General features: G+C 53.6%; 4 protein-coding genes across 4 annotated transcripts; 2 read left to right on the forward strand and 2 right to left on the reverse strand.

Moving 5' to 3' along the window:
• Positions 1–1,894: 1,894 nt before the first annotated feature.
• On the reverse strand, positions 1,895–2,978 carry N657DRAFT_430243 (uncharacterized protein). Its single transcript, XM_062787338.1, has one exon. The coding sequence runs from the start codon at positions 2,734–2,736 to the stop codon at positions 2,035–2,037; it is 702 nt and encodes a 233-aa protein (XP_062647618.1). The 5' UTR covers positions 2,737–2,978; the 3' UTR covers positions 1,895–2,034.
• A 391-nt stretch (positions 2,979–3,369) lies between these two features.
• On the forward strand, positions 3,370–5,200 carry N657DRAFT_645449 (histone-lysine N-methyltransferase, H3 lysine-79 specific; the record flags this gene model as incomplete). The annotated part of the gene is made up of 2 exons (XM_062792950.1): positions 3,370–4,228; positions 4,286–5,200. Exons 1-2 carry the CDS (start codon positions 3,666–3,668, stop codon positions 5,196–5,198), a joined length of 1,476 nt encoding a protein of 491 aa, XP_062647619.1. The 5' UTR covers positions 3,370–3,665.
• Positions 5,201–5,468: 268 nt separating this feature from the next.
• On the reverse strand, positions 5,469–6,407 carry N657DRAFT_645451 (autophagy protein 16). Its single transcript, XM_062792951.1, has 2 exons — positions 6,176–6,407; positions 5,469–6,086 (listed from the first exon to the last, which is right to left on the reverse strand). Exons 1-2 carry the CDS (start codon positions 6,258–6,260, stop codon positions 5,521–5,523), a joined length of 651 nt encoding a protein of 216 aa, XP_062647620.1. The 5' UTR covers positions 6,261–6,407; the 3' UTR covers positions 5,469–5,520.
• On the forward strand, positions 6,232–9,581 carry N657DRAFT_645452 (vacuolar protein sorting-associated protein 16). The gene is made up of 5 exons (XM_062792952.1): positions 6,232–6,794; positions 6,852–7,619; positions 7,680–8,943; positions 9,013–9,094; positions 9,161–9,581. The coding sequence occupies exons 1-5, from the start codon at positions 6,650–6,652 to the stop codon at positions 9,410–9,412; spliced, it is 2,511 nt and encodes an 836-aa protein (XP_062647621.1). The 5' UTR covers positions 6,232–6,649; the 3' UTR covers positions 9,413–9,581.
• The last annotated feature ends 1,584 nt before the right edge of the window (positions 9,582–11,165 follow it).

An 11,165-nucleotide genomic window follows, 5' to 3' on the forward strand; every position in this document is an offset into this window, starting at 1 on the left:
AGGGGATCTGATAATCTGCAGATCAAAGGACTTGAAATCTGATCTAGTTGGTTGAATAGCATTCGAGATTCTGATTGTTTGTCTGAATTTGACTGTTATATCTGTCTGATAACTTGAACTGAATGAAGCGCTGATAGAAACACTCAATATTCCTAGAGATTCAGGTCCGAAGGTACTTAGGGAAAAGCTATATATAAACTATACTCTCTAGGTCTATTTGCACCACAATAGCTTTCTCAGTAACGTTAAGCAACTTTGTAACGGGCTGGGCCCGGTGCGAGCCTCGGCGACTCTCGGCCAATACCAAGACCCCTGATGAGGCTATTCCCACTCGCCCCACAGCACACCGAACCTTCTAGCAACGCGCTCAGACCAGCGCGCCGACGAGGATAAGTATGCTTGCGAGCTACCAAGTCTGTCGTCTCTCCTTTTCTTCTCCAAGTTCAGTGTACTCGTAGAGTCGTCATCAGCTAGTTGCAATATACTACCTGAGACCGTTACATAGAGTCGTCATCAGCTAGTTGCAATATACTCGTAGAGTCGTCATCAGCTAGTTGCAATATACTGCCTGAGACCGTTACAACTTTATTGTAAGATTATTGATATCTTTGAATACTGCTTGTTGTGAACCTTTTGGCTTCACCGAACCGAACCTCATTGTCAAGATTATACCTTCAGGAGTCCTTCTCAGTAGTAGAGGACCGAGATTCATCTGATGCGTGCGGAGCTCTAGCTGGCGTTAACAAATTGATGTGCCCAGGGTTTACCGACAGGGGGCGCGTCACGGACATGTAGTAGATAGATAGCTATATCTTCCACATCACACGATCTTGGTGGAAAAACTTGGGCATCTAGCTCGATTATATATCGAACAATAGTCTCCTCTTTTAACTGAGTGAGCTTCTCAATTTGGGCGTTGTGTCGCAGCTTGCAAGCCGGCTAGCGCGTCGGTCTTTGGAGAGCGGCAACGGCAAGTTCACCCTCGCTTCCTTTGAAGTAGCTGACATATTGGGCTGTGGAAAAATTGATACCAGGTGTAACATAAAAGCGTCGCGTTGGACAAGTGCGCGACTCGCTGATAAGATAACTTATTTATTTATTTGTTTTTATAGTTAAGGTTAACGTTATATTTATATTTTTTGGAAAAACGCTACCTCCTGTAGACCAATATTGTTGTTTCCGCTGGCACGTCGGGGAAGGCCTGGGTTACTTTATCAACCACCAGCCACGCCCGGACAAAACTTCGCGCCTTCTCGACGGCCTAGAACGCAGCCACCACCAGCCGTTATCTAGTCCGGTTTTCTTTGTATCCTCGCCTTGCCGTATCATACCTTACCAAACGGTAGACGCACGAAACGGCCCCAGATGTTCGATCTCAACCCGAACTTAAACCCTCTCGAGCACTCGTCGCGGGCCCCCACCCTCCCCCCTGTTGGGGCTCTGAACATTACTTTCTGTGTCTCTGGTACTTTCCCTCCCTATGAGCCGACTGGATTATGTGTCTGCAACTTGTCGAGCCGAGGAGTCGCCGGCAGTCGTTGGTGTAGTCGCTTCTCTCCGAGGGCAGCGATTTGCGGCCTGTCCAGAGCGGCAGGTTCTTCTTGATCGTGGCGGGTCGTGTTTCGATGTAAGCTGGCTGCTTGATTTTCGCCTCTTCAATGATCGTGGCTCGCTGCAGCGCACGCCGTCCTCAGCTTTCCATTTCCTTGAAGGTGCAGCCTGGGTCTCTGTTGCAACCTTTCGGCTGAATTAGCTGCTGGCCGATGGCTCGTTACGTTCGAGACTCTGTAATCTCCATCTTGTCCCACCTTGGTTTGATTCCGAGCCGTCGGATAGATTAGGTTGGGTCTAGAGCTGAAGGTTGTCGATGGTCTCCCCACATCCAAGCTGACTTTATGCCAAAAGAAGCACGACCCGTAGTGTTAGCTCGCAGTAGCTGGACAACGGCACTGTACCGTGTGGATGCCCTAATTAGTACGCCTTTCAGCCTACTCCAGTACCATCTTCAAACAAAAGCCTTCATTCATTTGTCGTTCACATGAACCTGATGCTGTGAGTAAGCCAGCAATCCCTTGTATGCGCTGGCCGCTGTCGATCCCAACATGTCAACGACCTTGCTTCCCCCTCCACTGTGTCTGACTCGAATATCATGCGCAGGTCTTTACACTCCTGGAGCTTCGACGCTGTGCGTATGACCCGCTCAATCTCCGCCGGGGCAGTATAAGTGGCACCAGGCGGTTCTGTGTCGAGAAAAGAGAGGACCGGGTATTGCGCGACGACTTCCAACGGGCCGGCCATAACGCCGCCAAAGTCAATGACACCTACTATGTCGAGGTCGTCATCCACCAGGATGTTGTGCGCCTCAAGATCGCGGTTTGTCAAGCGGAAAGGGCCTGTCTTCTCCTCGCCACGGATGCGCGTCAAGTGGCCCATGATTGACGGAAGCGTGAAGGATTGGCTCTGCTTGAGATCGTCTCTGGTCGAGGCGGATCGGAGTAGATGGTCGATCAAGTCATCGGAGTACTCGGTGGACGACGTCCAAGTGCTTCTCCTCGTTTGAGTCCAGACCCAATGTAGAAGTCGTCGGTGTCGGGATCGTGATAAAGGACCTCTCATCGTAGCGGCACGATATCCCGCCCCTTTTCGTTGCCCCAATGCCGGCGAGCAAGTCCCATTTGACAGTTTGTAGGAAGGTGGTGGCTCGTGTATGCAGCAGACCGCCAGGCTCTTACTCATCAGAGCTGAGCCAAGAATCGCTGCCAAGGGCAGGGGAGGACGTTTCCCCAATATCCATGGGGTCCTTGAGTGCCCACGCTGAAGCGAGGTGGTTTCCGTGCCTTGGGTGGGAATGTTCTTCTTTGCTGTTTGGCTCGGTTGTCGCTTGCTTTCCACTGTTAACCGCCAAGGGTACCAACAACAAACTTGCTGTGTCCTGAATCCACAGCTGTTTGGCTCGGCTTCTTGAATAACTACCTCATAGGCTTCACTGACTACAGAGCTTTCCGCTCATAATGTATGCTGCCAGTGAATCCTCCCACCGCTGTCAGAAGAAACCCCGAGAAGTACGATTGGCTGGAGCCATTGCCCTACTGATAACTCTTTGTCAAGTCGGTGGACGGCCTGAAGATGATACACTCATTATCTTGCTGACGGCTCACATTCAAGAGTTCACCAGAGACCTTTGCTGCTTGAACAGTGGTTCACATTCGGACTCGATCGCATGACTTGCAGATCATTCCATGGTCATGATGCGCCGCCAAGATTGCAAGGGCCCCACAGCAGGCAAGGCTTCCGTCTCTGCAAGGGTCCGACCTCACCACAGCCGCCAAGGCTTCTCCAGTCTTTGCTCACAGCCTCAGGCGTCGCTTCAACCTGCATCTCTTTGTCGCAACCCCGCAGCCTCGTTTTCACGTCGCATCTTTTAGCACGCCCGTGATTTCTTCTACCCTATTCCCTCGCTCTCTTTACGTACTATCACAAGCATTATTCAGCACTCTGTTTCTTTTCCAGCCGCGAGAGCGTACCAGCGTGCCCTTAGCCGATAGATCCATTCAGTCGCGTGCCGACCGCGTCACTCGTTCGACCTTTCCGCGCATCCGAAACCTTGCGAAACGAAGAATAGATCCAGCCACAGCAGCGCCTTTTACCTGTAAACTCGGGGGATAATGAGCATATTCAACCAAAAGTCCAAATTCAAGGTCAAGACCGAAGTCCGCAAAGTCAAGCAAGCCGTCGAGCCAGCCCCGCTCAAGAAGCCCGCCGGCGTCGCGAATGCCTCGCGCCCTTCCCTCTCCGTCCCAGGCAGCACCCGCGCATCCCCCATCCCGTCCTCTCTCCATGCGAAGCGCCTATATTCATCCTCCTCTCCGGAGAGCAAGTCGTCTTTAAGCCAGAGCCGAAAGCGCCGCGGTCCCGCGAACAGCCGGTCCCCGGCGACCGCTAGTCCCGCCCCGGCCCTCAGCGACTCCGAGCCTGGGTCTGACGACGAGGATGACTGGCGCGACAGGGTAGATCCGAGCAAGCGGCGGAAGCGAGCGCATACCGAAGATCCGGACCGGCGGTTGAGACATCCGAGTTTATGGAGCGGGCAGGGGGAGGAGGACAAACCGGGCATTGTGCATGCCGCGGACGTGGCATCGCTAGCGGATAGATGCCAGCCTGTGATGTACCTCACACCGGACGAGGTCGTGGTGAGGCTACGGTATCCTGGGGCGAAATATCCAGAGCGGTAAGCGCGGTCCTCGTCCGGTTCATAGGAACTTGCTGAAGTGCTGACTGTCTTAAGGTACGAGTTGGTCTGGGGCAAGGACAAGATCGACGGCGCGCTGGATATCATGAAGGTGGTCAAGTTGGTAGCCTCAACGTACCTTACCGACCAAGAGGCGAAACCGTTCCTGGACCAGGACAACGGCATATACCGCCGGCTGGAAAAGAGCAAAAACACAAAGGACGGAAAGGGGTTCAAGGAGGCTTTGACCGAGTACAACGACCAGCTACTGGCCCTGCAGATGAAGGGCGTCATCGCAAAAAACATCGATGCGATGCGCGGCATTCCCCGGGAGTTGGTCGACTTTATCCTCGACCAAGTGTATGACCGCACTGTGGCGCCCAAAGTCGAGCTGCTCGCCAAGTACGAGAACGGCACTGACAACGTTTATGGCGAGCTGCTACACCCCTTTATTTCCGACATCTTCGACCGGACAAAGCTAAGCTCCGACATGGTATTCGTGGACCTCGGCTCGGGCGTCGGCAACGTGGCGCTCCATGCGGCGTTGGAAAGAGGGTGCGAGAGCTGGGGCTGCGAGATGATGGAGAATGCGTGCAACCTCGCCGAGGCGCAGAATAAGGAATTCACGGCCCGCTGTCGCCTGTGGGGCATTGCGCCGGGCAAGGTCCATCTTGAACGGGGCGACTTTCGCAAGAACGAGAGGACACTGGCGGCGCTAAAAAGAGCCGACGTGGTGCTGGTAAATAACCAGGCTTTCACGTCGCAGCTCAACGACCACCTCGTCAACATGTTTTTGGACCTGAAGATTGGGTGCAAGATCGTATCGCTCAAGACCTTTGTCCACGACAACAAGATCGCCGAGAACGATGTTGCGTCGTCTATTCTGGAAGTCGAGCATCTGACGTACCCAGCGGAGCATGTCAGTTGGACCGCAGCGCCGGGCACGTTTTGTATTTCGACGAGAAAGTAATTTGCTGCTTGCATATGTCAGCAGTGTGTTGGTTTTACTAGGTGGATTTGTCAGGAGTACGGGTTGGTTGAAGCCGCTCTTTGGAGAACGCGGTCCGCGAAGACGAACGAGTACCCCTTACAGCGGTGTGTGTTTGTGTATGGTTTTCTGAGTAGGTTTTGGGAGGTCAAGCATGGAAGGGCAGGCGGGGTCGGAAGATGGAGCGGATAGATCATAGAGTACGTACCTTGTTCGAGATACCACTTCTGAACTCAGCAGTCACTAAGGGTCGCCGTGCAAGGGCCAAGCTAGAGGGTCGTCAACCGATGGGTTCGGCGGGCTCTCAACTTGCTTTCCCACCTCCCCTGCTCTTCTTGGGGAAAACTGGCTCGTTCGCCAGATTCATGGCCTCGGCCTCCTGTCCAATCCGCTTCATAAATCTCTCGACAAGCTGCTTGTTCTCGGCCTCCTTCTCGGCGCGCTTCTTCTCCACCATGTCGAGCTGCATGTTGAGCACCACCAGCTCGTCCTGCACGTCGGCGACAAGCTTGTTCTTGACTCGGAGCTCCTCCTCGCGATCTCGTAGCTTGACAACCAGGGAGCGTCGCTCGGCGGTCAGATCGCGCAGCGCCTTGGAGTCGGATGCCGTCTTTGCCCGCAGACGGGTGAGCTCTTCGTCCGCTGCCTGAAGGCGCTGCTGAAATTGGCCCTTTGAGCGGAGGGCCTCGGCTAGCTCAAGACGGAGGCGGGATACGAGGGGCGTGTCGTCCGCGGAGGGACCTGGGGATGGTGATGTTGGTGCTGGTGAGGCCCTCGGTTTGGTCAGCGCTGCGTGGGGCTGCTGAGTCTGTGCTTGGAGGGCTGCCTTTTCAGCTTCGAGGACGGCGACGCGGTCGAGCAGTTGCGAGTCTGGAATGGTGGTCAGCGTCCACTGTCAAGCGTTCACTGGTTCATCGAGGCGGTGCGCAAGGAATGCCACGGCGCGGCTTGTCACTGACATGCTGCGATAAGCTCTCGATCAACGGATTGTTGCGTCTCGGCATCTCGGATGCCGGCGAGATACTCTTGTCTCCAGTCGGGCATGGTTTTCTATGACAGTTAAAGAAGGTAGACCAGGTCACACATAAAGAATGGTAAGTTAGACAAAAGACAAACAAGCAGCCGAGAACCGTGGATGACTTTTGGGTATATGACGAATGCAAGGTGCTCGAGCTTATCGTCATCCCGGGTCCTAACGTTGGTTATCGTACCCCGAGGTTCAGCTAATCCACTGCCTGGCAGGGGTAATGAGCTGAGGTGGCACCCGTGAAGTGAACCCCCTAACCCTAGGAGTTCCGGGGGCACGGCCATGTGTTACCTCAGGTACCTCGACTTCCAAGCTTCACCTAGCGTCTCATTACCAGACAACCCAGTCCAGAGTCACGATTGGGAGCTCATACCATTCACAACCCAGCATGGAAACATGACACACGATGGACGTCGCTCATCCCACAGCAGGCTGGGAACAGCTCGGTGAGCGTTTTTACCGCAAGATCCAGCTCTACACCCAAATATTCGACCAGGACTTGGACCTCGACCACTATTTGGTTGCCGGAGCTCCCTATGCTGGCGCCATTGGTGAGTGAATGGATGGATATATGTCTGTTGTACTGTCACCGGCTGACACCACGGCAGCTCTCTACCGCGATGAGGAAAAGCTGATTGCATTCCAACAAAACCGGCCCTCTAAACCCAGCATCGACATCTACAGTTGCGCCGGCAAGCTTCTCCGCCGCATCAACTGGGATCAGGGGCCCATCAAAGGGTTGGGTTGGTCTGAGGATGAGAAGCTCCTCGTAGTCACTGGAGACGGCACTGTGAGGTGTTACTATGATTTGCAGGGAGAGTTCACGCAGTTTTCGTTGGGAAATGGCGCCGACGAGGCCGGGGTCAAGTCCTGCAGGTTTTACGCCCATGGCCTTGTCGCTCTCCTAAACAACAACTCCCTTGTCTCCGTCTCGTCGTACGCCGAGCCTCGTCCAAAGCTCCTTGCGCCGGTCCCAGAGGGACAGGTTCATTCGTGGAACATCATCCCGCCCGCCTACACCCTTTCGCGCTCCGTCGAGGTGCTCCTCAGCATTAATCAAACCATCTACGTGTCGGATGCTACCGAGTGCGAGGATCGCTTTTTGGACATCGGCCCGTTTACCCACATCGCAGTGTCGCCGAATGGGCGGTACTGCGCCCTATACACGTCGACCGGCAAGGCCCATGTCATCACAAGTGACTTCCAGGACCGCTTGAGCGAGCATGACTCTAGGTCCAAGATCCCACCCAAGTACTTTGAGTGGTGCGGCAATGACGCCGTCGTCGTTGCGTGGGAGGACGAGGTTCACCTCGTTGGCCCAAGTGGTTCCCTTGCCAAGTTCTTCTATGATAGCGGTCGAGTGCACATTGTCCCCGGTAACTATTCCGACACCACAATTGCTTCGCTGATCCTCCTCTCCGCTAACCACACCGCAGACTATGACGGGGTCCGAATAGTCGCCAATGACACCTGTGACTTTCTCCACCGAGTACCAGATGTTACCGAAGAGGTGTTCCGCCTTGGCGCGGATTCCTCTGCATCCATTCTCCTGGACGCCGTCGAGCAGCTGGAGTTGAACTCACCAAAAGCTGACGACAACATACGCCTAATCAGACCTAACCTCGTGGAAGCGGTAGACACCTGCATCAACGCGGCTGGTCAGGAGTTCAGCGTCCATTGGCAGAAACAGCTGCTCAAGGCCGCTTCCTTTGGCAAATCCGTTCTCGACTTCTACAATAGTGATGACTTTGTGGATATGTGTGAGACCCTGCGAGTCCTGAACGCCGTCCGCTTCTTCGAGATTGGACTGCCCCTATCGTACGAGCAGTACCAGCGTCTCACGCCATCAGGGCTCATTTCCCGTCTCCTTAATCGTCACGAATACCTCTTAGCCCTCCGGATAGCTGGCTACCTCCGGCTACCCACTGATAAGATTTACGTACACTGGGCCTCCGCCAAGGTACGACTGGGCTCCGAGGACGACGACGCCATCTGCCGCAAGATCGTCGAGAAGCTGTCAGGGAAGCCCGGCATATCCTTCGAGACAATCGCTCGTGCCGCATATGATGAAGGAAGAGGCCGGCTAGCCACGGAGTTGCTCAACCACGAGCCACGCGCTGGCCGGCAGGTGCCCTTGCTCCTGAGTATGGAAGAAGACGAGCTGGCTTTGGACAAGGCCATCGAGAGCGGTGACACCGACCTGGTCTACTTTGTCCTGCATCAGCTCAAACGGAAGCTGCCCCTGGCAGGCTTCTTCCGCGTCATCAACAGCCGGCCCACCGCCACTGCCCTGGTCGAGGCGGCTGCGCACCAGGGCGATGATGGTGGTGATGGCCGTGAAGATACCACGCTGCTCAAGGACCTGTATTACCAGGACGACCGCCGCCTGGACGGGGCAGCTGTGTTTCTCCGCGAAGCCCTGCGCCAGCCTGAAAGTCGGACGACGAGTGACAAGCTCTCGCTGGCAACGAAGCTCCTCTCGGACAACGCCAAGGAGCATGCGTTTGAGCTGGGTGCTCTCAAGGAAGCGTCCACGCTCCTGCGGATGCAGGAGGTGTTTGACCGCGATCTGACTGACAACTTCACCGGGCTGTCGGTCAACCAAACCATGTTTAAGCTGATCCGGCTTGGATACCACGGCAGGGCAAAGAAGATCCAGAACGAGTTCAAAGTACCAGAGAAGGTGGCCTGGTGGATTCGGTAAGTACCACCCTCGTTCCTATTTCGCCCTTCTCTATGTCATGACATCTGACATCAGAGCCAAACTAGACTCCAAGCACTGGTCGCAAAGCGCGACTGGAACGAGCTGGAAGAAATCTCTCGCCAACGCAAAAGCCCCATCGGCTGGGTGGTACGTTTCGCTTAGACTCCTTTCGTTCCCTTTCGATCTTTCAGGGCTAACGAAAAAAAAATACAGCCATTCTTCAACCAGATTCTCCAAGCGGGCAATCCCCGCCTGGCAGCGACCTTCATACCCAAGTGTACGGGCCTCGAGCGGGGCCAGACGATCACCATGTACGAGAAGTGTGGGATGCGCGTCAAGGCGGCCGAGGAGGCTGTCAAGATGAAGGATATCGAGGCTTGGAGCAGGTTGCTCGAGGCTGCGGGACGGGGTACCACCGAGGGTAGGGAGATTGAGAGGTTGGGTTTAGCTGTGTTTAAGAAGTGAATGAAGGACTCGTCTAGTCGGAAGGCATGCAGCGTGTTGTGGTCTCATCCCGTTATACATCGCGTACTGTATTGGTGTGGGCGTTCTGTTGGACAGCAACAATTACAGGCTCGAATAGGCATAGACCAACCAGGTGATACTGCATCAATTGAGGCACAAGATGAAGCTTGAATTCGCTGTCTGAACCATGTGTCCTGTGTGTGTGTTGCTTAAAGAACTGAGGGCTTCGGGACCCTCGCCAGACCCTGCTTTTGGGTGGGTGACGAGTCTTCCACGCTTACTGCATTGGGCAACAGTGCCCAGCCCCTGAATCCAGGTGCCAAGGAGCCAGTTCAGTTCAACAGCCCCCACACGTTGGGTCCCACCCGTGGGTCCTGGCAGGCACGGCGCAATCGCCGTGACACTCCTGTTGAACTGAGTGGGTTCCTTGGCACCAAGATTCACGGACTGAGCACTGATGGTCAATGCGAGACTCTCAGTCAGCACAGATCCATCACAATGACACAGTTCCTGACATAGCGTCATATCATGGCACGATGTCTCTATATAAGGGGGTAATTCCCCTGGGAGGATTAGAGAGGACAATTTCCGGTCCAAAAAAAAAAAGAACATTCTGAGGCACCCAAACCCACTATCTTGATCCTTCATTTTGTGTGGTCACTCTGGAATCGTGACTCCAATTCAAGCTTCGTTTCATACCTCAATCTGTTCAATACCATTTGGTTGATCTAAGCTTACTTGAGCATGTAACTGTTGGCTGCCCAACAACTCCCTCTTCATTTCCTTAGCTTTCGATTAACAGAATTGAGTTGGTATTTGCAGCGCCCAGTGCCTCGCCTTGATGCCACTTGTCTCTCACACAGGCCTCCTACTCAATATATCAATACTAAGGTATTATATTGATAGATAATTGATATAGCTATGAGTTAAAATTGCAACTTTCTTAGCTATATATACTGCAAATAAGTTTAAAAGTAATATATTGTTAGAGGCTGTGTGTGACGAATCTCGAAGCCCCAACTTCTAAAAGGGACTCCTGAAGGTTATAACTTATCAACGGGGTGAGGTTCGGTGAAGCCAAAGGGTTCACAACAAGCAATGTCCAAAGGTACTGACATCTTGCACTTGAGTTGCTTACTGAGGAAGCTACAGTGATGCCCGTAGGCCTAAAGATCGTAGACTATATACAGCTTCCTCCACCAGGTACCTCCGTACCTGCGATCACTGCGATCACCTTCTTGGCGGTGATCTTGGTGCGCCGCTCACCACGCTCACTGCCTCGGCGGTGATCCCTCTTGCAGGCCCTATCTCAGCTTTCCCCTGGTGTTACTCCTTTTCATTGGCTTCCGTCGCCCCACCAGGCCTCGATATATAGTTGGTTCGCGACACTGCGCAGTAAACCCCTTTGCTAATTAGACTAAAAGATCTGCCAATGCAACGATCGTTGCATTGCTGCGCAACTACTTGCTGAAGTACTCTCTCCCTCATGGCCTCAGAGGGTCTCTGCCATAGACCCCGACATATATAATAAAGCTCTAGATATAATAAATTCAAATATGCAGTCATTTAGTATTTTAGTCATATTACTAGAGAACTGATGCTTCAGATGACGATTTACCGGAAAAAGGTAAACAAAAGGAAGGTTCATCAGATGATGCTATTTTCAAAAACCTAATAACGTGTTTTATCAGCGAGTGCACCATATCAGCGAGTGCACCATATCAGCGAGTGCACCATATCAGCGAGTGCACCA

This window comes from Parathielavia appendiculata (genome assembly GCF_033297405.1).
Source record: "Parathielavia appendiculata strain CBS 731.68 unplaced genomic scaffold N657scaffold_6, whole genome shotgun sequence".
NCBI lineage: Eukaryota > Fungi > Ascomycota > Sordariomycetes > Sordariales > Chaetomiaceae > Parathielavia > Parathielavia appendiculata.

Coding starts and splice junctions, on each gene's coding strand:
- N657DRAFT_645452 (XM_062792952.1), top strand. CDS start 6,650: ATGGACGTCGCTCATCCCACAGCAGGCTGGGAACAGCTCGGTGAGCGT. Junction 6,795..6,851: donor TCCCTATGCTGGCGCCATTG/GTGAGTGAATGG, acceptor ACACCACGGCAG/CTCTCTACCGCGATGAGGAA. Junction 8,944..9,012: donor AAGGTGGCCTGGTGGATTCG/GTAAGTACCACC, acceptor GAGCCAAACTAG/ACTCCAAGCACTGGTCGCAA.
- N657DRAFT_430243 (XM_062787338.1), bottom strand. CDS start 2,736: ATGAGTAAGAGCCTGGCGGTCTGCTGCATACACGAGCCACCACCTTCC.
- N657DRAFT_645451 (XM_062792951.1), bottom strand. CDS start 6,260: ATGCCCGACTGGAGACAAGAGTATCTCGCCGGCATCCGAGATGCCGAG. Junction 6,087..6,175: donor TCGAGAGCTTATCGCAGCAT/GTCAGTGACAAG, acceptor CCACCATTCCAG/ACTCGCAACTGCTCGACCGC.